Below are 20,956 nucleotides of genomic sequence, written 5' to 3' on the forward strand. Positions count from 1 at the left end.
ATTGGCACTGGCTTTGGTGCGGCCCGTGGATTGCGTACTGGACTTGGTGGATTTGACGATGACGATGCTCGCAGTGTGTCCACGGCATTTGCCAGTCAGATTGGTGGCCCAGGCAACTATGACTGATTTCGCACATGTTGGAGACCTAAGGATTGACTGTCCTATAGGTACTAACACTCGTCGAAATGACTCCCTTTCGCCTCTGTGGAGCCATATCGCGGAGCCATCACCTCCACACGAAAGTGCACTTGCTCCGACAGACTCGAAATGATGATCGCCGTCAAACTGTCTCGACTTTGACGTTGGAAAAAGCTTGTTCTACAGCATGTATCAGCAATCGTACCGATGGTGTCATGTTGCACTCACTCACCTATCGCGTATGTTTGGGTACAACGACATCGCGAGGACACCCAACGTGGATCCGTTCTATGACAGCCGCGAGTACTCTTACCAACACTGCCTGCTCACGTAGACCATGCAACAAGAGCATCCCGCGAAGGGGTCATTCATGGGACTTGGAACCAGAAGTTACACAAGTCAAGCGATTATCTCCCAGGTTGTGCATTCGATTCTTCACACTCTTTTCGGGCCATATTGGTGATTTGGGGGGCTTGTCACGACATTCAGTACTCCGAAAGGAAACGAAAAATATATAAAATCATACTCTGCTTTTTTTTTTGAAGTAGTCTTGACTTGTGACTTTTGCTTCTGTCGCTCGTGCTGTTGCTGTTTATTGTCGCTTGTTGTATGCTTCCCTGTGTTGTACCATTCGCTTTCCTTGTGAGCCGCTGTATATCAATAGCAGTAGGATGATTTGGTTTCGGAGCATTGGTTCACGACATCGCACGTTGTGTGTGGACTTCTTTGACGATCCGCCACAACTGCCACAATATCGAAAAGGAAGCGAGAAATGGACCTGGGATATCGGATATGCCAGACAGATAACGGCGTCGGAAGACAAGAAAAACTACCCAAGCTACTGCAATGAAGGAAAGTAGATACATCATGTTGGACGGTGATATTGAGAATTAAACACATAAGCGCAGGTACCGACACGCATGTGCGATCCCAGATCCGTACTGGACTTGAATGGGGACATGCAGACCTCGGTTTTTATTTAGTTGTCGGCTGTGTCTTATCGTTCTGAGCGTATGTATTGCGGCACGGTCAATGTTAGCCACTTAGCGCCCACCGGGATGATGGCCATATTGCGGATGGTGGCGGGAACAGTCTTCCTTGAGACTGGAGGCGTCGAGAGACACGGTGATAGCTCGTTTGACCAGCCACCTAGTAAGAGGTTCGGTAACAACCTCATATGGATTAGTTTTATAGTGAGTTCATGGCGGCCCTAGGCGGTAGACTGAGGAGCTGGTCTACTTCAACGGCGGTGTAATTGCGCTGATTGTTTGAAGGATCGTGTTCATGATCGTAATCGCATGTCAGTTTGTTCGCAAGCTGGGTGATATGAGAAGGGACAAAGTAAGAACAACGAATGTGCTCAATAAGTATGGTCTGTGAATAGGCGAAATGCCTCGCACACCGGAAAGACGGACAACTAACTTTCTGAAGACAATAGTCGGTACAAGACAACAGGATAAGTTGATAAATGATAGCAGCAAGACTTTTAAAGAAAAAGAAAATCATTTTGTATTTCTACGTATGCACAGCTTCACCGTTTTTGCATGTTGTTACGTACACACTTTTTGGTGTGTGGGGACTTTGCCAACCGGGTGGCTGGTAAGCGTGTTCCTTGATCCGATAGATGGCAACAACAATTCCGAAACGTTGGGTGGCTGTGCATGGACTTGATTCAGCGAATGGCAATGATCTTCAAACCGGCCCCAAGAATATCTTCAGGCCCCCAGGCGATGCGTCAGATATATTGTCGCGTTATCTCAAATTTAAGTAGTGCTTACCTTGCTTAGAGGAATTCCGATCCATGATAACAGGGCGTTCTTCGATCATCCCATTTGACACAAACCGAGCGTCTAATTTTCAAGAAAAGGAATCCCAAAAGCGATTGAGTTGTCAGATACTGTGGCATGAGCGACGCAACATACGGGTGGGTCCACAGTGGTATATGTACATCACGAATAATCGCTGACCATATGAGCAGCGGTAACTACGCTCCACTCGAGCCAGATGTAGAGCTGAGCACACGAAACAGCGTGTCCAAATACGCAGACGAGGCCGAATTCGTCTCGAAAGAGTTGCCGGAAAGACCGCCATGGAGAGCGACCCGCACTGCAGATTTCAAACATGGATGGCGTTTCGGCGTATCTTTAGGCGTGGGAATGTGCTTCTTCGTCTTCATTCTTAACATCACACTTACCGTCTGGGGTTCACTCCGCAGCAAAGCAAATGATGGGCATATATTCCGCGGAAGCTGCAAAGAAGCGAAACAATACAATATGGGCATTCATATTGTGATCAACGTTTTAAGCACTCTAGTCTTAGGATCCAGTAATTACGCTATGCAATGTCTGTGTGCGCCAACCAGAAGGGAGATCGATCGAGCGCATCGAGACGGACACCTGCTCGACATTGGCGTGCAGAGTTTCCGGAATTTACGGACTGCCAGACCGCTTAAGCGCTGGATATGGATTGTGCTTGCGGTTTCTTCATTACCGTTACACCTGCTGTGAGTAGTCATCATGCTCTGGTGTGATCCTATTGACGATGATAAAGGTACAACTCGATGTTCTACTCGACAATTATCAACAACGATTACGACCTCTATTTCGCTTCAGAAGACTGGCTTAACGGCGCCTGGTACGACTCATATCATATTCCCGCTGGTGGCATTACGTATATAGAATATGTGTCTCAATCAAGCTACGATGTCACAGCTTACTACGACTCAGATCCTGCTGCTATTGTTTCCGCTTATCAGCGTGACTCTACGCAATTCGAAAGAATGGATCCTGCCTCTTGCACCAAGACATATGCAAACTCATATTTGTCCGATTACAGCAACGTCATCTTGATCTCCGATTCCGTTGGAGACCACAACGCTACATCGTCTATAACCTCCAACAATATAACACGACCCTCTTCGTTGCGTTGGGTGACAGCAAGCGCCTCTAATCCGGAATTGTGGTCGAACAACAACCGTTTTGCATGGCTGTGTTACTGGGTAGAAACAATCTGTACTAATGCGTTAGCCCAGAAGGAAGCTGCCATTGAGCCTTGGACTATATATGGCTACGAGGTCAGCGGATGTGTGAGCCAGAAAGTTGAGGAAAAGTGTAGTGTCAATTTCAACCTGACCATTGGTATCATTGTTATTATAACAAACCTGGCAAAGACACTTTGCATTCTCGCAGTCTGCCTCCTATTAACTGATCAGCCTCTGATCACTATAGGTGACGCAGTCAACTCTTTCCTGCACTCTCCGGACCAGTCGACGAAAGAATGGAGCCTGATGACCCAGGAAGAGATCAAGTTGCAATGGACAGATCTTCAGCGAAAGGGCGAACGTCCATACCCGAAATTATACCGCGTGCAAAATGTACGTCGATGGAGAGCGGTGACACGCAAGAGCTGGAGAAGTTTCCTGGTTCTGTATGTCTAAATTACTATTCCAGATCGATTCTTACGTACTAACGATACCAGCTTCTGCACGGCTCTCATCATCGTCATAGCCCTCCTCTCCTATTCCATGGCCAATCTCGACGACAAGTCTTTCAACGCCCTTAAGGACCTTGGCTTCGGTACTGCAACTGCCGGCAACGTAATCCAAGGATGGAGCATCCCCGTGGCAGGATCCACCGCCCTCCTCGCCAACGTCCTCGTAGCCAACTCCCCGCAGCTTATACTTTCCGGCCTCTACCTCAGCTTAAACGACTTGCTGACTCGCATTCAACTGGCTGTAGAATGGGCCAGTTACTCCATCGAGCGTAAGCCCCTACGCGTCTCACATGATCGTACAGGAGCCCAGCGCTCAACGTATTTCCTGCAGCTTCCCTATCGATACGGTTTGCCATTAATGGTCATTTCATCGACAATACATTGGTTGATCTCACAGAGCATATTTCTTGTAAATATTGACACCTTCAACTCCGCAGGACATCCAAAAGTCGACGAGCCGTCGATAGCAACATGTGGATACTCGCCCCTTGCTATGATCTGCACGCTTGTCGCCGGAGCTTTGGTCGTCGTATATGTGATATCGATAGGGGCTAGACCGTTGGAAAGTGCCGGGATGCCGTTGGTCGGGTGTTCTAGTGTTGGTATTGCCGCTGCATGTCATCCACCTAGAGAAGGAAATCATGAGCAAGAGGCGTTGATGTGGGGCGCATTGACCGAGGGACTGCTCGATGAAAGCGCTACAGCTTATGGGGAGGATCATGTTGGGCACTGTACTTTCTCAAGCTCCGCTGTTGATAGCCCTGTTGTAGGGAGGTTGTATTCGTAGTCAGTAATATGGTTCCCTTATGACTTACAAATCAAGCTCCGCTTTTATATTCGACTGGTTTTCCCCTCTGATTCTCCACGCATCGAACTGGGTTCAGAACGTTCATAAAAGTGACAATGGGCGTCGAATTATCTACAATAAGTGAACCCTCGCTGATGACCGAAGAGAGTTAAAACTATATTTAGGGCTAGATGCCCACCAAAAGCTCTATATTCACCACTTGACAATTGCAAGTACAACAAACCATCTAAGTTAATCTATAACAACCATCGCCACGCCTGATAACGCTCACTAAAGTTTCGCTCAAAACCCCTGACTGTTAAGCTGACCAAATCCCATATTTGGCGCCCAACCGCCGAAGTTGTCTGCAGATAAATCGTTCCACAAATACAAATCTCCGTTTTGGAAGGCCGCCGAAAAGTCTCCGATGTCGGGAGTGAACCCGGATTGGGGTTCTATGGCGTTTCCATATGGAACGCTGTTTGCTGTCCATGTAGGATATGAACTACCCATATTGAAGTTGGGCGCTTGGGCTGCCGGTGGCTGTGCTTTCGGCTGTAGTGGATGAGTCGAAGACGCGTTATTTCGAGATGTTGGCTCTGCGAAAGTGGGTGTTTGGTTTGGCACTGTCCTAGAGCTTTCATCCATGGGATCCGTTTTCCTGCGCTTCAAGTGCCGTCCTTCTTGACGCCATTGTTTGTACTCATCGTGCCAACTTATGAGTTTGTCCTGGAGAATGAAAGACCAATGCGAAGGTGAGCGACATTTCTGAGGCCCAATAGCAACCGTAATCTTACGGATAATTTCATCCAGGTAGTAGTCAGCCTTTAGTTTTTCTGACTCGATCAATTCGCTCATTTCCGTGTCAGTCCCCACGCCATACTCAATTTTCAGAATTACTACCAGCGCGTATATAGCCCTGACAAAGATGCTATTCGGAACCTTTTGTAGTCGATCGATCGGCATCTCCAAAACGCAATCGAGGATTGCATGTGCCGCAGAGATGCACTTGGTTGTGGCGTTGATTTGTAGCGCAGAGTGTGAGAGTAATGACTCTGGCTGAACACTGTCATCATCCAGGGCGGGCAACGTGAAGTGTCGATTCCTGAAGTCGGTCACATCGTACCGTCCTCCGTCCATGCCGAACTCCCACATCAGCAGCACAGCAGCATGATGTTCGATCATCAAAAAACCTAGTCGAACAATTAGAGACGTCTCTGAATAGGTAATCTGCGACTCACAAGTCATCACCTCATCCGAGACGGACTTCTTCCATTCCTGCATTCTTCGATCGAATATCCTCAGGATCACCTGCATCCTGAGTTCTGAGAGGCTGAAACTGGTACTAGCGTCATCGAAACCAAACGCGGTATGCGCCTCGTCCGAGATTCTCTGGAGCTTAAGCCATGCGACGGTCCTTTGGTCCGCAATAGACTTCGATTTCTCAAGCAGAACGAAGCATTCCTGCATCCAGCTGTTGAACAGCAAAATATTAGGGCGTTTCATTCGCATGGATTGACCTGCACTCATGATGTATAAAAACAAAACTGTCCGACAATGCTCAAGCAGCTCCTCCGGAGAGGAGATACGCTGCAACGATCTGATAGCCCTCTTGGGTAGCTGTTCATGAGTCCTCGGCCTGGAAGCCAGCCCAAGTTCGAGCGCACAGGAAGCAGCAAAATTTACCCACTGATAGATTTGCAAATGGCCTGGAGTTTTGGGTGGTGAGTAGTATGCGACCGTGACCATCATCGCTTGAATGCACTGAATCGACTTTTCACCCTGTATGAATGCCGATCGAGCATAGAGATATACAGCCTCGTCATGCAACTGATCAGACAAGGCGCATCCTTTTGATTGCGCAGCCGCCGCCATCACTGCATGAAAAAGCGCTGGTTTCTTCTCTCTTAGCTGGGCGGCCGTCCAATTCCTAGGTATCGAGATTCCGGGACAGGCTTCTATCAGGTCGTTCTGCCAGATATGTACAAGTTCTTCTGCCATTTGCATAGTGATTACCCCGCGATCTATTATGTCGTTTTTCGAGGGACCAAATGAGTCTTTGCAGTTAAACTCCCTTTGAGGGGAATACGAAGCAGGTGCATCGTTTTGGAACAAGTTAGGCCAGTGACTGGCGGTTGGCGGTGGAGGAGTCACCATGCTCCTTGATGGGGTATGCTCTGTACTGTGCTCTGGCTCGTTTGTATGGTCTTCCGCATACTCTTGGTCGCCGCCATCTGTGGGTGACTGATCGCTGTGTTTCAGAAGGTCGCGCATCTGCTTAACCTCTTTCTCTAATTCGGCGACTCGTACATCTGTTCTTTTGCGTTGACGTCTCTTGACAGGTGGCGCAAACACGCAGGTCTTTCCTGCTTTTGCACATCTCTGACATTGGTTGGAGCCTGGTTCGGGATTCGACAAACAACGAACCTAGTAGAGTGTCAGCCGGATCCTCGACAAGTCTTCAAAACTTCTACAGAAACTCGAACCTTGGATGTCCGACATGCCTCGCAGGCCCGATTCAAAGATTGCTCTTGAGGATTTCTAGTTTGCTCGGAGGAATCGCCGACTGGGTGATTTAGCATCGTCGTCCAGAGATTTCCTCCCCCTCGATCGCTAGGCGGGCTCATCTGGTCAGACATGATGTTATGCTCTTTTCAAGCAAATTTTCGACTCTGTAATCATATGACACAAATGTTCAGAATTACACCTCGGCACTAATACATGATGTTTCAACACGTGTCGAAAACGCGAAGGAACCCACCTCGCTAGGCGAAAACACGAGCTGCTGAGAAAGAGGTCGATTCAACAAAAGGCGAACTATATATGCAGTAAGCAGGATTGTGACCAACGAGGTGTTGAGGCACGGAATGAGCATCGATCGATGACGAGGGAGGACTTTGGAGGGCCTAAACAAAGCTAGCACCACCCCTGTCCCAAAGCGGCCAAGCCGCAATCGCGTTTTCTCCACCTAAATCTACAAACACGAGATCTTTCGTCTTTGAAGGTAAACTTTGTAGTGTTTGGGGTTTTGACATTAGGGAAAGTTATCGCATATCTACAACTGAGGCTATCTCATGTCTCTAAGCAAGGCTTCGCAGGAAGAATGAGGATTCTCAACTGATAGTACTCTAGAGCTTCCATCATTGTCCCTGTCACGAACAAACTTGGCCATGTGAAGATGTTACAAGAGATCAGGCATACAACCACAAAAAATCAAGCATTCAAGCGACATCAATAGCGAAGGAGCGAGTCATTGAAGATAAAATATTCATCGAATTGCATTCAGGGATATCGAACTTGCTCAATAAACAAAATATAACGAATATTGTCTGGAATCGTCAAGACATCCATCCAACTCTGCTGAAACAACAACGTTTTCAGCACAACCACGCCCAGAACTTCCCGACAAAAGTGGTAGGAATGTGCTCGGGCCAGACCTCTGCGTCCATAGCAGCCTTTCCACTCCAGATATCCGCCTCGGCAGGCTTAACCATCTTCGTGCGTTTGAATAATTTCCAGAAAACGAACAGAATGAGGAAGATCGGGCAACCTATGTAAGCCGTGAAGAAGTCGGTGAGCTCAGCGCTTCCCCATGGTGTCTCGGTGAAGACCCTGAATCCGTTGAAGATGATGATCAGACCGAAGTAGACGAAGGCGACCCAGGCAGTGTATGGTTGCCACACGCTCTTGAAGATCAAGGTGTTGCGGTCTACACCTTGTGCGATAAGTGCCTTACGGAACTGAACGTAGGTGTAGCAGATGGAGCACCATGTGAAAAGTTGAGCAATGGTCGTAAGGTTCTGGAACCAATTAAAGACGGCGTTCGCTCCAGTACTGACACTCATGTAGGTGAGCAGAGAGATCGAAGCAGTGATGAAGACGCAGTAGATCGGTACACCAGACTTGGAGCACTTGAGGAGGAATTTGGGAGCCTGGCCGTTCTGGGCGACACCGAACAAGTAACGCGAACCAGTGTAAAGGAAAGCGTTACCAGAGCTAGTTGCCGAAGTCAGGATGACAGCGTTGATGATGTGCGGGAGGACAGGGATTGAAGCGCTCTGAACAAGGTTAGCATATGTACTTTATAAATATCGCGAGGTTCACTAACGTTGATAGCAATGACCCAAGGGGAGCTGCGACCATCGCCGGTGCCAGCAGTGAGTCCCGGGTTATTGGAGCTGACGGTCACACCGATGATAAATGAACCGAGGACGTAGAAGAAGAGAATACGCCAGAACACTCGTCGCACGGCCTTGGGAATGTTCTTGCGAGGGTTCTCAGCTTCACCGGCGGCGACAGCAACCATTTCAACACCACCGTACGAGAACGCTGCGTTAACGAGAGTGGACCAAAGACCAGTAAATCGACCTGTGGAGCCCGTTCCTACGTATTCTTTCATCGCGCCCTCTTTCCAGTAACGGAATCCTCGGCGATCGTGGTCGGGAGCTCCACCCAGCATAATAACAAGACCAGCGATGAGCAATCCCATGATCGTGAGCAGCTTGATTGAAGCGAATATAAACTCCGCTTCACCGTAGATCGAAACAGCAAAGATGTTCAAGGCGAGGATGATGACGATGATAATCGAAATCCAGATGGCAGGACTGTACTTCTGATCTTGATCCCAGAACGAGATGACGAGAGCAGCAGCAGAGATCTCAGCGCAAAGTGTGATTGCGGATTGATACCAGTTATTCCATCCAACCGCGAAGCTTGGAACATCGTCAGCTTCAAAGACTTTGAAGAGGGGGAAAAGAGCAACTTACCCTAGCGCAGGGTCGACATAGCGAGCACAGTATTGCGGGATCGCACCGGGAAGAGGGAGCCAAGTAGCCATTTCACCGAGACACTGCATCATCGCGAATACAGCGCAGCCAGTGATAGAGTAACCGAGGAGGACAGAGACGGGACCAGCGCGGGCGAAAGCAGTTCCGATACCCAGAAACAGACCGGTACCGATTGTACCTCCTAGGGCAATGAACTGGATGTGACGGGACTTGAGACTGGAGCATGATCAGCTTAGGATAGGCAAAAGATTCCAACGCAGCTTACCCTCGCTCGACATAACCGTACTGCTCGGCAGTCGCAACGTCACCATAGAGATCAGCAGCCTCTCCATGACCATGGCTCTGAAGCCCGGTAGCGTTCTTCGCGCCATGACCTGACGTATCCGAACCCTCAATGGGGTACTGGCCCTTCTCATAATCGTTGGCCGACATCGTGGAGATGTTGATTCCGTAAAACACAAGGGTTGTTGGGGTCTTAAGACGCTCTCACGATGAGAGGAGGCAGCCTTCACAAGCAACCACGAAAAGGGAGATTGGACGTATCACCGGAATGAATGAGGTGGTATCTCTCTGGGGAAAGGTGAGCACGATACCACAGGGGCAAGCTTTATATTAATCCGCTGTAGTGGTATCGTAGTCCGGCCCTTCGCACCTTCCTTCTGGTAACAAGCACACCAGGATGCACGGACGGAACCATCCCAAACTAGTAGTGGCGGCTGGTGCATCTGCGGCCCAGTTGACATAGATTGGTATTTTCAGCGAATGGTTGTTGGTAGAAGAGGGAACGGACTCGCCGTATCGCACAGGCCACACGCGCATGCTTGAAGCTTGCGTTATGCCGCTGATAAGGGTGGGCCAACCACCCTGGGTAATGACAAGCTAATACTAAGCACTTCGCGTGGGGTTCTCCGCAGTGCTTGAGTGCTTGGTCGCCCTTGAAACGCCCCCGGAGCGTCTTCGGTCTAGTAATTAAGTCTCCCCAAAACGCACCCAATGGCCGAGTACACCCACGAAGATGCTGGCGGTATGCCTCAATTGAGGCGACGCACGTGGCGTCGTTGTCCTGACCGCAAACGTTGGGCAAAGCGTGGTTGGCGTGCGGTTTGGCAAGAGACAAGCCTGTGGGGCGTTCTGGGCGTTCTGGACGGTCGTAGATCACCAACTGGGACTCGACCACTGTGGCATGAACGAATGACAGATTCAGGCCACCGTCTCGAATTGGAAACTTTCTAGAAATTAATAGCGCATGCTATCGTCAGACTCACATGATTTCAATCGGTCAACAATGTCATCGCGAAGTGTGCAGCAGTAGATTCGGAGACTCTGCTGCATTCTATCTGCACTGCTACGGTTTCAGGCACATTTCAAACTTGGAAACGTAAGCCTCGATAGAGTTTCCTTAATTTCGTTGGAATTTTGAGTGGCGATCTATCGCGTTTCTCCACAATACCACATCGTCGCGTGAGCAGTACCGCGGCGGAGTATCAAGGCAGTCATCCTTACGAACTTTTTCAGGGTCCAGGCTATCTCATCGCGATTATTGGCAATCGCCAAGCCACCGGTCAATAAAGCGCCTATTGGAAGACAATCGCGGCGATTCCGTGCCTCATGTCAACGCCTGAGTTGTTGTTACATGCCTGCCGACAGATTTGATGTTGCATCGGAGTCTAACACCGCTGACCTGGAACGCGTACACAACCTTCAACTCCAGCATGCTTCCATCGCAAAATTGGCCTGGCTTTGTTTGCCTCCAAAGTACCGACGAAAGCGATCGAGATCCCCGATCCTCGTAAGATCATCGCCAAAAGATCGACAAATACAAGCAGAACTCAAGAATTGTAGCTTTCTCGCCTCCAACCCCGCATCCGTAGTGTAAGCGACAACACTCGCGTCCTGCGAGATGACACATAGATCAGCGTAGCACTCGCTTATGCCTGCCAACAAGCACGCACCCTACTCGAAGTCAAGAAGCCCGCTACACGCCCGATCGATGCTCTGCGGCTCTCAATCAGTCGCACGTTTAGTCTCACCATGTCACAACACTTGCGATAAGCGTTTAAAAAATATCTCGTCATGTTGCGCCCCTATCTCTGTTGACGACGAATTTCTCGTCCCAACAAGCTAACGCCACACGGGCTTGGAATCGCTTGTTTGGACTACGAATTGCGGGACTAGTCACCGACCCGCGATTGCATGAAGGGTCTTGATTGACGCTTTCAAGCTTGGTTAAACTTCTTCCAGACTCTTATCCGGAATTCCATGTCGCAAGTGGGTACAAATTCTTTAACGCGCGTCTCAGTTTTGATCTCGGACACATGGTGTCGGTTGCTTACTTCATTACGAATGTCGCAATGATAAGACCCCATCTGTACATGCATGTTCCTGGCGTTATCTCTGGTCAGTGTCTCGCCAAGTATGAGGTGAGCCACAGGTTCGTCACTTTTCCACGCTGCCTGACCTGGATCGCGGGTAGACTAGAGGAAAAACGCAAGATTGCGCATGTTATCTGCAGTTGAGCCTCAATCAAAACCAACATCGGTCGGCTCGGGACTAGCCATCGCACGCATAGGCTACAAATCCAGGCCTTCGGGATGTTTTACGGGTCTGGTGGGGCGAGGCTAACCCTCGATTGCCAGGCAAATGTTGTGGGGAGAGATATCGAGCAGAGGTATTTAGACGCCAGCGCGTTTGCGCATTCGCAATCCCAAAAGTATTTGCAACCCATGGTGGGTGTTCCAATGACGACGCGAGTAGACATCGCCGCTAAGTAATGCTTACGCTTTTATCACTGCTCATTTCACTGCGGACCGACTTTGTGGGACAAATACAGAACCATGATGTGGGTTGTAACCAGTCAAATCCTGCCGACTCGTTGACCACGTTACCTAGTTACGAATGCGCAATCAGTCGACTTGCCAGGAATGAAGGACTAAGACAACGTGGGAAAGATCTACTTGGACGCACTCCATACAAACCATTGGGTTCATTAGAGCATACGAATACGCGCATTAACACACGCCTTTGGAAGGCATGATACCAAAAGATTTTCATCGAAACTCCTGCGAACCGGCTTTCGCTTGTCCGTCCTTCTCGTTCGCTCTTGTTGTCGTTGTCTACGACTCGCTTGTATTCAATCTTCACTCGCAGTACATCCACCTTGACGTCCCGTCTTGTGGTCCTAGATTCACGACCGGCACGTCCAGATGCATAGCCATGTCCACACGCACCCAAATCCAGTCGCAACCACCCCATCCTGTTAACCAGGTCCAATTTTAGGCATATCGTGGTGCTCACTCAGTCCACTGAGATACTTGTTCAACTCCTCCACCTTCTCCTTGTGCGTCTTAACACCCTCGCGCTTCAGTCGCTCCTCCAAACGCTTGCGCCTCATCTCCTCGTGTCGTTTCTCGGCTTCGGTTTTTCTTCTACCACCACCGTCTATAAGAGCTTGCGCTGCAGTTTCGGGAGATATAGAGCGGTGAGGTGTTCCCGAGGGGGATTTTGGCGCATCGGCATTTGAGTGGGCGGCGGTAGGGGTAGGCTTGGAGGAAGATGAGGAGACCTCTGTCTTGGGCTTCTTCTTTTTCTTTTTCTTGTCGACGCCGGCGCCCTTGAGCTTTAGGGCGCCGCCGGTGGCAGTTGTGTAATCGGAGGGAGGCATCGCGCGTCGTGCGTCGTGAAGGTGTGGAGAGCTGATGGCAGCTTCAGTGATCGATCGTCGCGCTAGTGGCTCTGCACGTGATGCTACGGAGGACGGTAAGTACCGCGTGTGCATTTCTGCTCGAACATAGCAGGCTGATCTTCTGAACAACGTTACTTTTTCTATCGAAACACTCTCTGAATCTAGCCACAAGGACAGAAGATCTGAGCAACATCACGATTTCGTTTATGGAATCCCGTCCAAGGATCGTAGCCTTGTGTGGGGTTAATTACCTTACGGCTTATCACCACAATACTTGGACACTCAGACTGCACACCCTTTGGAACTACCATTGGATGTCGAAGTCCTTTCATGTGCGACTCCACGAGGGGCGAGGAAATGGCGTTGGCAATATCTTTCCACTTGTATACCTATTCAGGCAAGCGTAAGCATAAGCTGAGTAAGCGGTGAATCCCAAGTGACCCAAACAGCAGTTTGCAGGTGGCAGTCGCGCAACGATAATTTTAGGTTGCAGCATGTGATGGCACAGCCTCCACCTCCGCCTCATCTGCACTGCCTTTGCCGGACGCTGCTTGTTTGATGACACTGCCAAGAGGGTAACATTCACCAGTAGCCCTGAAAGCTGGCTCAAAGACAACGGCGGTAATACTCTTGCGGTATTTCCCCATTCACACGATTGTCTTGTTGTACAAAACCTAGCTTTGCATCGTTCTTGAATCCACATCACACTTCGAAGCACAAAAGGATAGTCAATCTTGTGCTTGCTCATTGACTTCGACTCAGGGAACAGGTGCGGATATCATTTACGACTTTCACAGTCGCCATTGAACAACTGCAAGATACTTTGTGGTCCTCAACATGGGTCTGTTTAGTTCAAACAAACCTCCACAACCACCTCTACCAACCCTTACAATTCATCTCTACAGCCCGGCCGAAACGGTCTTCAAGCCCAACGACCAAGTCTCAGGCCACGTCATACTCACGCCCATCGAGTCGATAAATCCACGCGCTGTCGAAGTCTCCCTGTTCGGACAGTCGCTTGTCTGGCTCCGGACTTCTCACAGCAGCAGCAACAACCACACATCGTACTATCATTTCCGAGATAACGCACCCCTATTCGAGGTCACGACCGATGTACTGCTGAACCGTGGACTGAATAGTAACCAGTACTATCACAATTCAGTCGGCGCATATGTTCAACGCGACGAGAAGAGTCCGCCTGATACAGATGACCTTCAAGCAGGCCAGGTGTATACGTTTCCTTTCAGTTTCCGCTTCCCAGAAGGGACGGGTAATAGTAGGGTCGCAAGCTACAAGAAATCAGACGATGCACGGTGGACCGTCGGACCTCACAACCTGCCACCGTCGTTCTTTCACGGGTCCAAGTATGCGCACGATCTTGATGACGCGGACTTTGCGAAGATTGAATACGGCATCAGGGCAAGATTGATTTGTCCCGGCACCGGTATCGTCATCGGCAAAGAATTGAAAGACCTGATCACCACGATCCCGATTTCCTTCGCGCCACCGAATACGCAATCCACTCTCCCTGGGCCCTTAAGCGTACTCAAGTTCCCGAAGACCTTTACCCTCCACAGTTCCTCGCTCTCTGGCCAAGAAACGATCGGATTCCGACAGGGCATGCGTGATAGATTCTCATCAAGCACGCCCACCCTTGAGTTTCAAACCAGTCTCGAGATCCCAGATCTGCTGACTTGCGGTTCGGAATTCCGCTTCCGCGCCGCATTTACCGTGCTCTCAAAGTCGGACAACGTCGTCAAGATCCCATCAATCCACTTCACTATACTGAAACTAGACTTGCTGGACTTCACATTCACGCGTGCGTCGCGCGACTGGGAAGCATCTGATTCCCGGGACGGTCATTACCGCAGCAACAACAACCACAAATACGAGACCATGCCGCCGCCCGACGCTCCTTATTCGAAGCAGGAACAAGTCGATTATTCCGAGCGCAAAGAGCCTCTGAACGCCCTCCCGCAGTCTGCGACGCTTGAACTTCGGGAGGTACTCAATGAGGATAGGAAACAGATGGAGCAAGCGGGTTATGCTGAAGTATGGTTCACGGCACGGGTGCCTGGGTTCACGCCTCCGGGCTTCAGGAGCTTCGCGGTGAATAGAAGTTATAGGGTGAAGGCGAAACTTGGGGTTGAGGTTGGGGGGAAGAAGTTTGAACATGAGGTTGAGAGTAGTGTGAGGGATATGGGTAGTGCGCCCTCGTAGTGCGGATACTTGGGGATGTACAGACTGTGAGATGTGCAGGCTATGCGTTCTTGCGGATGTTTGCTGGCGGATGCGTAGGTGCTGAAGTATTATGGGAGGCAGGGATGTTGATACCCTTTTTTCATGTATGTTTATGTCGGGTTTGAATGGATAATTTCTTGAAATTGAGTTGACACGCGTTGGTGAAATATAATATCTGCCATAGAGCGCGTCTGACAAGAATGATGGATCTTCATAACATAGTAGAGTGCAAATAATTGATATATATTCACCACATCCCCCACTCTCCACTATCCATGCACCCCCCTAAAGCCTAAAAGCCCCCGTATTACTCGACAGCAAAGTCGCCGAATCCTGCCTAAAAGTGTCGTCGGTCAGACTATTGCTATTCGCGCCAAAAGTGAGCAACTTCCTCGCCTCGCTCCACCGCGGCCACGCCGTAAAGTCATTCCCGACATTCGGATCCAGATTATACACAAACGAGAAGTAATAGCCCCTCGTAGTCTTCGCCGCGTTATTTGGCAAAATACCATAAAACGTCTGCAGCAGATCCGAGCCGTGGAAGGTGCCTAGGATCGGGGTGCCATAGTCGTATGTAGAGAGGTAGGACCACGACGGCACGCTGGGGTTAGCCGTGTTTGCCAGGTCGAGGAACAAGCGGCGCGAGAGCGTGAAGACTGCGTCGCCGACGAGGGCGGAAAAGCGTTTGAATTGCGGGGAGATGTTGTTGAAGAGGCCAGTGCGGAAGGGGGAGCCGTCGACGAGGGTTTCGGGGTATGAAGCAACGAGCTGGTCGACGAGGGCGGGGGAAGCGTTGTTGAAGTAGAGGGTTTGGAGGTGTGTGGAGAGTTGGGCGGTTGTGGTGATGTTCTGGGTGAAGAGGCCGAAGAGGGTGCCTTCGTCTTCTTGGTCGCCGACGATGAAGGGCACTTTTGCGTATTTGTTGGCTGCTACGAGGACTTCTGGGGAGGAGGTGAGGACTTTGCCGTCGGGCCGGGGGAGGTACGATAGTGCTACTGTGGAGTAGGAGAGGATGCCTGGTACGGAGTTTGCGGCGTTCAGGAACTTTGCGTAGGGCAGGGCGCGGAGACAGGCGAGGGTGTCGGAGGAACTGGCACAGCCGGCTTCTTGTACGACCTGGGGATTTGTTAGGATGATGTACTAAGATTTGTTTGCAGTGCGGGATGTCTTACCTTGTCGTAGACTACTTGTCCCTTTGGACAGTCTACAGGGTCTGTCGGCGCGATCGATCCCGAGTTCATGATTCCACCCCTGAACAGTGGTTTGCCATTGTACGTATTGTCCCCATCATACATGACCATCTGATCCAGAACGGAAATCGCCCCAGCGCTCTGCCCCCATATGGTAACCTTGTCAGGGTCGCCACCAAACGCCGCGATATTATCAGCAGTCCATTGCAAACCCAGTCGCTGGTCTAGAAGTCCCAAGTTGGAGGATCCATCAGCTAGTATTTCTTTCCCTGGCATGAATCCAAAGCCGCCAACACGGTAGTTGACTGCCACGAATATCACGGGCTTCCCTTGCGCAACCGATTCCAGCACAAGTGACGTGCCATCGTACATGGAGGTAGAACCAAGCTCGAACCCTCCACCTAAGACCCAGAGCAGAACAGGCAGCTTAGCATCTGCTTTTGTGCCCGCAGGCCTCTGGACATTGACGGTCAAGCAGTCCTCCCCTTGGTTAGTAACCGTCTGAAACAGCGGCGTGTTGAGGAGCAATCCAAGTGTGTTACCCGGGAAGTTGGATTCGTCGACACTGAAGTAAAGCTGCGGACACGCTGTAGGAATTCCCGTGCCGTCGATCGACCCGAGAGCAGAGGTCAGAGGCTGGGGTGGTTTGAGCCGCAGCTGACCGACTGGCGGTTGAGCGTAGGGGATGCCATTGAATGTCTCGACGTTGAGTAGACTCTTGCCTGCGACTGTGGCTTGTGGTGATGGTGCGATGACTGTAGGAGCAGCGCGTTTGTCGATAGGATCAGCGCGCTTTTCGAGAGGAGCCGGAGCGGCGAGGGCTAGAGGTAGAAGGGCGAGGAGCGATGTGACCTTCATAGTGGGCGAATGTAGACGTATATCCCCGGCTATTTCTCTTATTGGTGAAGTAGAGAGAGAGGAGCTGAATCCAATAGCTGCCTTGAAGAAGTTCCGTGTGACAGCGTAGCTTTATATCCTCGTCCTAAGCCAGCACAAATTCTAGTACATGACCGCCGTCCCGCAGACTGCCCGGATAAAAACAAAGTCGAACAAGTCCAGGTGATGTTGACGGAGCAGATTCTGACTACGGCCCTGCCGTTTGTGCAGAGACACCCATGTGAGGCTGGCATCCCCAGTCGCCGAATAGCAGATCTCACCCCCTTACGTTGTGTAGCCAGTCCTGCGGTGTTCCCGCAATTGCGGGGGAAAAACTGTTATTTCTGTCCTAAACCATGTTGCTTCCGTAGCTCTAGTCAGGAGAAATACCCTAAGTTGGGATAGCCTGTCGAGAATGCGTCCGTCGCTGCTAGTGTGGTGTGGAGGAGGACATCAGGTGGACCGCCGGTGCAATCCATCGACGAATCAGGTCGGCCCTTCTTTTCTTGAAATGCATGTGAAAGACCGTTGGCGTTTACTGTTTGTCTCCTGCCCTGTCGATCGCGATGTTGTCCTAAAACCCTCAATACAGATGACGTGTAAAGATAAGAAATGCCATGACGGCGTTGCCACGCAGGAGGATCAATACAACAATCGCCCTCGTGCTGCTCCTTTCATCTTGCAAATCCTCATCTCGGGCTAATAGCCGGGGTATGCATGTATACTCATGGATGATTTATCAATGTCCGTGTCCCTTGGTACGGACATGTTGCCTTTCACGGGCTCTTCGCGGGGAAAACGCGGGGTAAGAAAAGCACGACCTGACCCAGGAACCTCACTTAATCAAATTTCTTGCACTAAACATCAGAGACTGAACCTACGTACGAGTGGAAATAGTTATAGGAAGCCGAGGCAGGATTGGGGTATATCGTGTGAATTTCTCATGTGAGAGCTGGAGGATGGCGATTCGCTCGTAGTGCTCTGGACGTTTGTTCCAGCCGCCGACCACACCGGTGACATCCTGGTTGGGCGATCGGGTTTAATTGTGAATTTCCTGGATACGCATTACGGCCGTAGAGTTGTAATGAGGACTGGAAGGGAAATGGTAGGAATGTATCGAAGGTTCCTTCTGTTTGTCTTTCGTTACTCTTTCTCTAGACCACCATGAGTAGGACGTACAACGAGATGTAATAATGTATTCTTAATGGATAGCGATGCGCCGCAAAGCCTGTACAGAATCGAAACTCTTTCGCAACGCTATCAACTCACCATCCAGACCTCTACTTGCATAAACACAAACTCAAAAACTCATACGCATAGTCATTCATGATCCCAATCGTCAGTCGTCCAACTCCGAATCCTAGTCCGTCTGCTGACTTGCCCTCTCGTTATCGAACGTGGAACCATACCGATATCGATATTGCACCTGCTCATTCAGACGGATTAATATGCGTGTTCTTCAGGTTCAGAGGCTGAAGAGAATATTCTGGTTTCTCAGTCCCAGGTTCTAACTTGGGCGTGCCAAGCCCGGGCGTAGGACTTACGGCGCCGCTTGGAGCGACGGGGATCTGGATGTCTTCGGGACTACCGGGAACCATCTTTTGGGGAAGATCGGGTATCCTGATGCGTTTTGCGACATTATTGTAGCTTGAGGGAATGATCTGGGGAGATTGTTAGCGCGGTGAAGTTAACGGAGTTGGGTAGGTAAAGAGCTCACTTCGATAATCTCGTCGCGGGGAAACTCAAGCTTGGGGATGTCGGCTGCGTTGCATGCCATCAAATAACCGTAGAGCACGCGTAGAACAGATTCGTGGGCGATGATGAGCAAGTCATTCTCCTCACGTTCGAGTTCGAGGATGATGGGTTCCATACGGACTGCAAGGTCGTGGTAGGACTAATGTATTGTTAGTATTGTATCTGTGCTGACGAAGTTAATCCTCACCTCTGCTCTTGGGTATCTATGGTGATAGGGATCAGCCTCATGCTTCTTGACCTCATTGGGGAAATCTTGTCGGATCTTTTGTTCTGACATCTTCTCACAGACGCCGGGATTCATTTGGCTCATCTGTGACCGTTGTCGAACACGGTATCCCATCGCCGCAAGATATTCTGAGGTTTGAACGGTACGCCGACGAGTCGAGGTCCATATTGTGAGTGGTTTCAGCGCAGCATCCGGCGCTCCTTGATCGATCAACTTCTTCCTCTCTTCTTCACGGTACGCCAGCAGCACGTCACTCATCTTCTTCGCGTAATCATGTCCTTCTGGACACAAACTTGCATCGGCCTTGTACGAGTCCTCCTCACGTGTGGTTCCAGCACGCGCAAAGTATGTCTGCCGAGACTTGATATGCAGGTTGAGGAGGTAAAAGACAATTCGTTGTGATAGATATCCGAAGGCGCAATTGTTGACGACCACTCGCTCCCCAGCGTTGATCATTTTAATCCAATGCAGGTCAGGCTCCTCCATAGTTTCGTAGTGTGGTATCCGCGAGTTTATCCTCGCCAGGTAGTCCTGAACCGCATCCTCGTCCTTCCAGCCTTTGTAGTCAGGAGACGAGATTTTGACTCGACGAACGTTTTCCTGGATTATGCGCTCATCCGTGCAGTGTGATTCAATGAAAATTGTCTGAATGCCATTCTTGGCAAACTCCTTGGCAAGCGACCTGCGGCCTTGAGTGATAGCGTTTACCGCATCATAGATGGCGATTTGACCTTTTTCGTTCTCTAAGAAATGGTAGATGTCGTCGCGGCATTTCTTTAGGATCTTGTTTCGCAGAAGCACAGATTGCGGTGATGCGTTCAAGAAAAAGTAGTCGTCGGGTACATCTGTTTCAGGGCCAAGCGTAGCGCGACGATAGTCTCCCAAGTGAAACACGTGAGTCTTGACACCAAGCCAGCGTAAATAGCGCGCAACAGCGACAGAGGTGTGTGTCTTGCCTCGCGCAGGCAGACCAACGGTAGCAATAACAATGCGCCCAGAGTGGAAGAGTCGGCCAGATTCCGTGCTGTAAAGTTGGGCAGGGGCCATTTCCTCCTTCTCAGGCATATCATGGATGCCATCGACGAAAGTACTCGACCGCCGCCGAAAGCGGGGCGAGTTGGCGTAGATCTCCGCCGTCCTGGTAAACTGTGAGTCTTCAAGTACCAAACGTCGAGCTTCGATGCCTCTACTACAGCTCAAGGCGGGGTAATTGCACTTACAGTAGGGTGTCCATGTTTGCAAAACAATTTCAAGAGTCTAGAAACAAGAGGAAAATACACAGAGGTCAAGAAGGAAAGACAGGCACAGCCTCGAGATTTCAAAATGGAAGGATGAGGTTGAGGTGGTTCCAAAGCGCCGTTCACTTCCGAACTGGGGTTCCGGGCCTGATATGTGTTTGCCGAGCAATGCCAGACAAGGTGCGGCAATTGGCGAAGGATGACTGTGCAGCGACACACAGAAGCAGAGAATGTCTCGATTGAGTCTGAGGATTCGGTAGCAGTGCAGGAGGAAGCTGCACAGAGAAAGGGAACAATGCCAGCCGTATCTGCTATCGGTACCCTAAAGGTATGACGACTGGGCTGTTAGCGTGGGCTTAGTCATCGCATGGGAACATTTTCAGAGGGCACGACTGAGCATCATCACGACGAAGACGACGAAGCGACCACGCCGGACTATCAGCCACCCCCGCCCCCACCCCATCCCGCTGACACTGCCATCTCGTCCTGTGCACGGCGACGATTCGTACGAGGCTCCCCACACACACTCTAATTTCATCATAGC

General features: G+C 50.3%; 8 protein-coding genes across 8 annotated transcripts; 3 read left to right on the top strand and 5 right to left on the bottom strand.

Moving 5' to 3' along the window:
* The first annotated feature begins 1,920 nt into the window (after positions 1 to 1,920).
* On the top strand, positions 1,921 to 4,459 carry P153DRAFT_368944 (uncharacterized protein). Its single transcript, XM_033668649.1, has 4 exons — positions 1,921 to 2,062; positions 2,117 to 2,641; positions 2,689 to 3,564; positions 3,616 to 4,459. Exons 1-4 carry the CDS (start codon positions 2,043 to 2,045, stop codon positions 4,415 to 4,417), a joined length of 2,223 nt encoding a protein of 740 aa, XP_033521310.1. The 5' UTR covers positions 1,921 to 2,042; the 3' UTR covers positions 4,418 to 4,459.
* An 80-nt stretch (positions 4,460 to 4,539) lies between these two features.
* P153DRAFT_399004 (uncharacterized protein) lies at positions 4,540 to 7,279 on the bottom strand. The gene is made up of 3 exons (XM_033671692.1): positions 6,904 to 7,279; positions 5,659 to 6,844; positions 4,540 to 5,610 (listed from the first exon to the last, which is right to left on the bottom strand). The coding sequence occupies exons 1-3, from the start codon at positions 7,054 to 7,056 to the stop codon at positions 4,721 to 4,723; spliced, it is 2,229 nt and encodes a 742-aa protein (XP_033521311.1). The 5' UTR covers positions 7,057 to 7,279; the 3' UTR covers positions 4,540 to 4,720.
* Positions 7,280 to 7,558: 279 nt separating this feature from the next.
* P153DRAFT_368945 (amino-acid permease inda1) lies at positions 7,559 to 9,898 on the bottom strand. The gene is made up of 4 exons (XM_033668650.1): positions 9,470 to 9,898; positions 9,184 to 9,420; positions 8,526 to 9,129; positions 7,559 to 8,475 (listed from the first exon to the last, which is right to left on the bottom strand). Exons 1-4 carry the CDS (start codon positions 9,634 to 9,636, stop codon positions 7,795 to 7,797), a joined length of 1,689 nt encoding a protein of 562 aa, XP_033521312.1. The 5' UTR covers positions 9,637 to 9,898; the 3' UTR covers positions 7,559 to 7,794.
* A 2,116-nt stretch (positions 9,899 to 12,014) lies between these two features.
* On the bottom strand, positions 12,015 to 13,044 carry P153DRAFT_368948 (DUF1754-domain-containing protein). The gene has a single exon (XM_033668651.1). It carries the CDS (start codon positions 12,977 to 12,979, stop codon positions 12,461 to 12,463), a length of 519 nt encoding a protein of 172 aa, XP_033521313.1. The 5' UTR covers positions 12,980 to 13,044; the 3' UTR covers positions 12,015 to 12,460.
* A 679-nt stretch (positions 13,045 to 13,723) lies between these two features.
* Positions 13,724 to 14,299, top strand: P153DRAFT_297094 (uncharacterized protein; the record flags this gene model as incomplete). Its single annotated transcript, XM_033664139.1, has 2 exons — positions 13,724 to 14,012; positions 14,094 to 14,299. Coding segments are annotated over 2 exons (495 nt in total), but the record flags the coding sequence as incomplete, so codon positions are not given.
* Positions 14,300 to 14,782: 483 nt separating this feature from the next.
* Positions 14,783 to 15,106, top strand: P153DRAFT_296707 (uncharacterized protein; the record flags this gene model as incomplete). The annotated part of the gene is made up of 1 exon (XM_033664106.1): positions 14,783 to 15,106. One exon carries the CDS (start codon positions 14,783 to 14,785, stop codon positions 15,104 to 15,106), a length of 324 nt encoding a protein of 107 aa, XP_033521315.1.
* Positions 15,107 to 15,412: 306 nt separating this feature from the next.
* Positions 15,413 to 17,175, bottom strand: P153DRAFT_321781 (alpha/beta-hydrolase; the record flags this gene model as incomplete). The annotated part of the gene is made up of 2 exons (XM_033665155.1): positions 15,413 to 16,243; positions 16,300 to 17,175. The coding sequence occupies 2 exons, from the start codon at positions 17,173 to 17,175 to the stop codon at positions 15,413 to 15,415; spliced, it is 1,707 nt and encodes a 568-aa protein (XP_033521316.1).
* Positions 17,176 to 18,374: 1,199 nt separating this feature from the next.
* On the bottom strand, positions 18,375 to 20,706 carry P153DRAFT_321784 (6-phosphofructo-2-kinase/fructose-2,6-bisphosphatase-like protein). Its single transcript, XM_033665156.1, has 4 exons — positions 20,395 to 20,706; positions 19,136 to 20,312; positions 18,911 to 19,087; positions 18,375 to 18,854 (listed from the first exon to the last, which is right to left on the bottom strand). The coding sequence occupies exons 1-4, from the start codon at positions 20,406 to 20,408 to the stop codon at positions 18,624 to 18,626; spliced, it is 1,599 nt and encodes a 532-aa protein (XP_033521317.1). The 5' UTR covers positions 20,409 to 20,706; the 3' UTR covers positions 18,375 to 18,623.
* Positions 20,707 to 20,956: the final 250 nt, after the last annotated feature.

Source organism: Dothidotthia symphoricarpi, assembly GCF_010015815.1.
Source record: "Dothidotthia symphoricarpi CBS 119687 unplaced genomic scaffold P153scaffold_16, whole genome shotgun sequence".
NCBI classification, from domain to species: Eukaryota; Fungi; Ascomycota; class Dothideomycetes; order Pleosporales; family Dothidotthiaceae; genus Dothidotthia; species Dothidotthia symphoricarpi.

Excerpts from the sequence above, each read along its gene's own strand:
- P153DRAFT_321784 (XM_033665156.1), bottom strand. Across the intron at positions 19,088-19,135 it reads ATAGATACCCAAGAGCAGAG|TCCTACCACGACCTTGCAGT; the intron begins GTGAGGATTAAC and ends ACAATACATTAG. Across the intron at positions 18,855-18,910 it reads CCCGCGACGAGATTATCGAA|ATCATTCCCTCAAGCTACAA; the intron begins GTGAGCTCTTTA and ends CAATCTCCCCAG.
- P153DRAFT_368945 (XM_033668650.1), bottom strand. The coding sequence starts at position 9,636 with ATGTCGGCCAACGATTATGAGAAGGGCCAGTACCCCATTGAGGGTTCG. Across the intron at positions 9,421-9,469 it reads TACGGTTATGTCGAGCGAGG|TCTCAAGTCCCGTCACATCC; the intron begins GTAAGCTGCGTT and ends ATCATGCTCCAG. Across the intron at positions 8,476-8,525 it reads CTTGGGTCATTGCTATCAAC|AGCGCTTCAATCCCTGTCCT; the intron begins GTTAGTGAACCT and ends AACCTTGTTCAG.
- P153DRAFT_368944 (XM_033668649.1), top strand. The coding sequence starts at position 2,043 with ATGAGCGACGCAACATACGG. Across the intron at positions 2,642-2,688 it reads TCATTACCGTTACACCTGCT|GTACAACTCGATGTTCTACT; the intron begins GTGAGTAGTCAT and ends ACGATGATAAAG. Across the intron at positions 3,565-3,615 it reads TGGAGAAGTTTCCTGGTTCT|CTTCTGCACGGCTCTCATCA; the intron begins GTATGTCTAAAT and ends TAACGATACCAG.
- P153DRAFT_368948 (XM_033668651.1), bottom strand. The coding sequence starts at position 12,979 with ATGCACACGCGGTACTTACCGTCCTCCGTAGCATCACGTGCAGAGCCA.
- P153DRAFT_399004 (XM_033671692.1), bottom strand. The coding sequence starts at position 7,056 with ATGTCTGACCAGATGAGCCCGCCTAGCGATCGAGGGGGAGGAAATCTC. Across the intron at positions 6,845-6,903 it reads AGGCATGTCGGACATCCAAG|GTTCGTTGTTTGTCGAATCC; the intron begins GTTCGAGTTTCT and ends ACACTCTACTAG. Across the intron at positions 5,611-5,658 it reads CTCGGATGAGGTGATGACTT|GTTTTTTGATGATCGAACAT; the intron begins GTGAGTCGCAGA and ends TTGTTCGACTAG.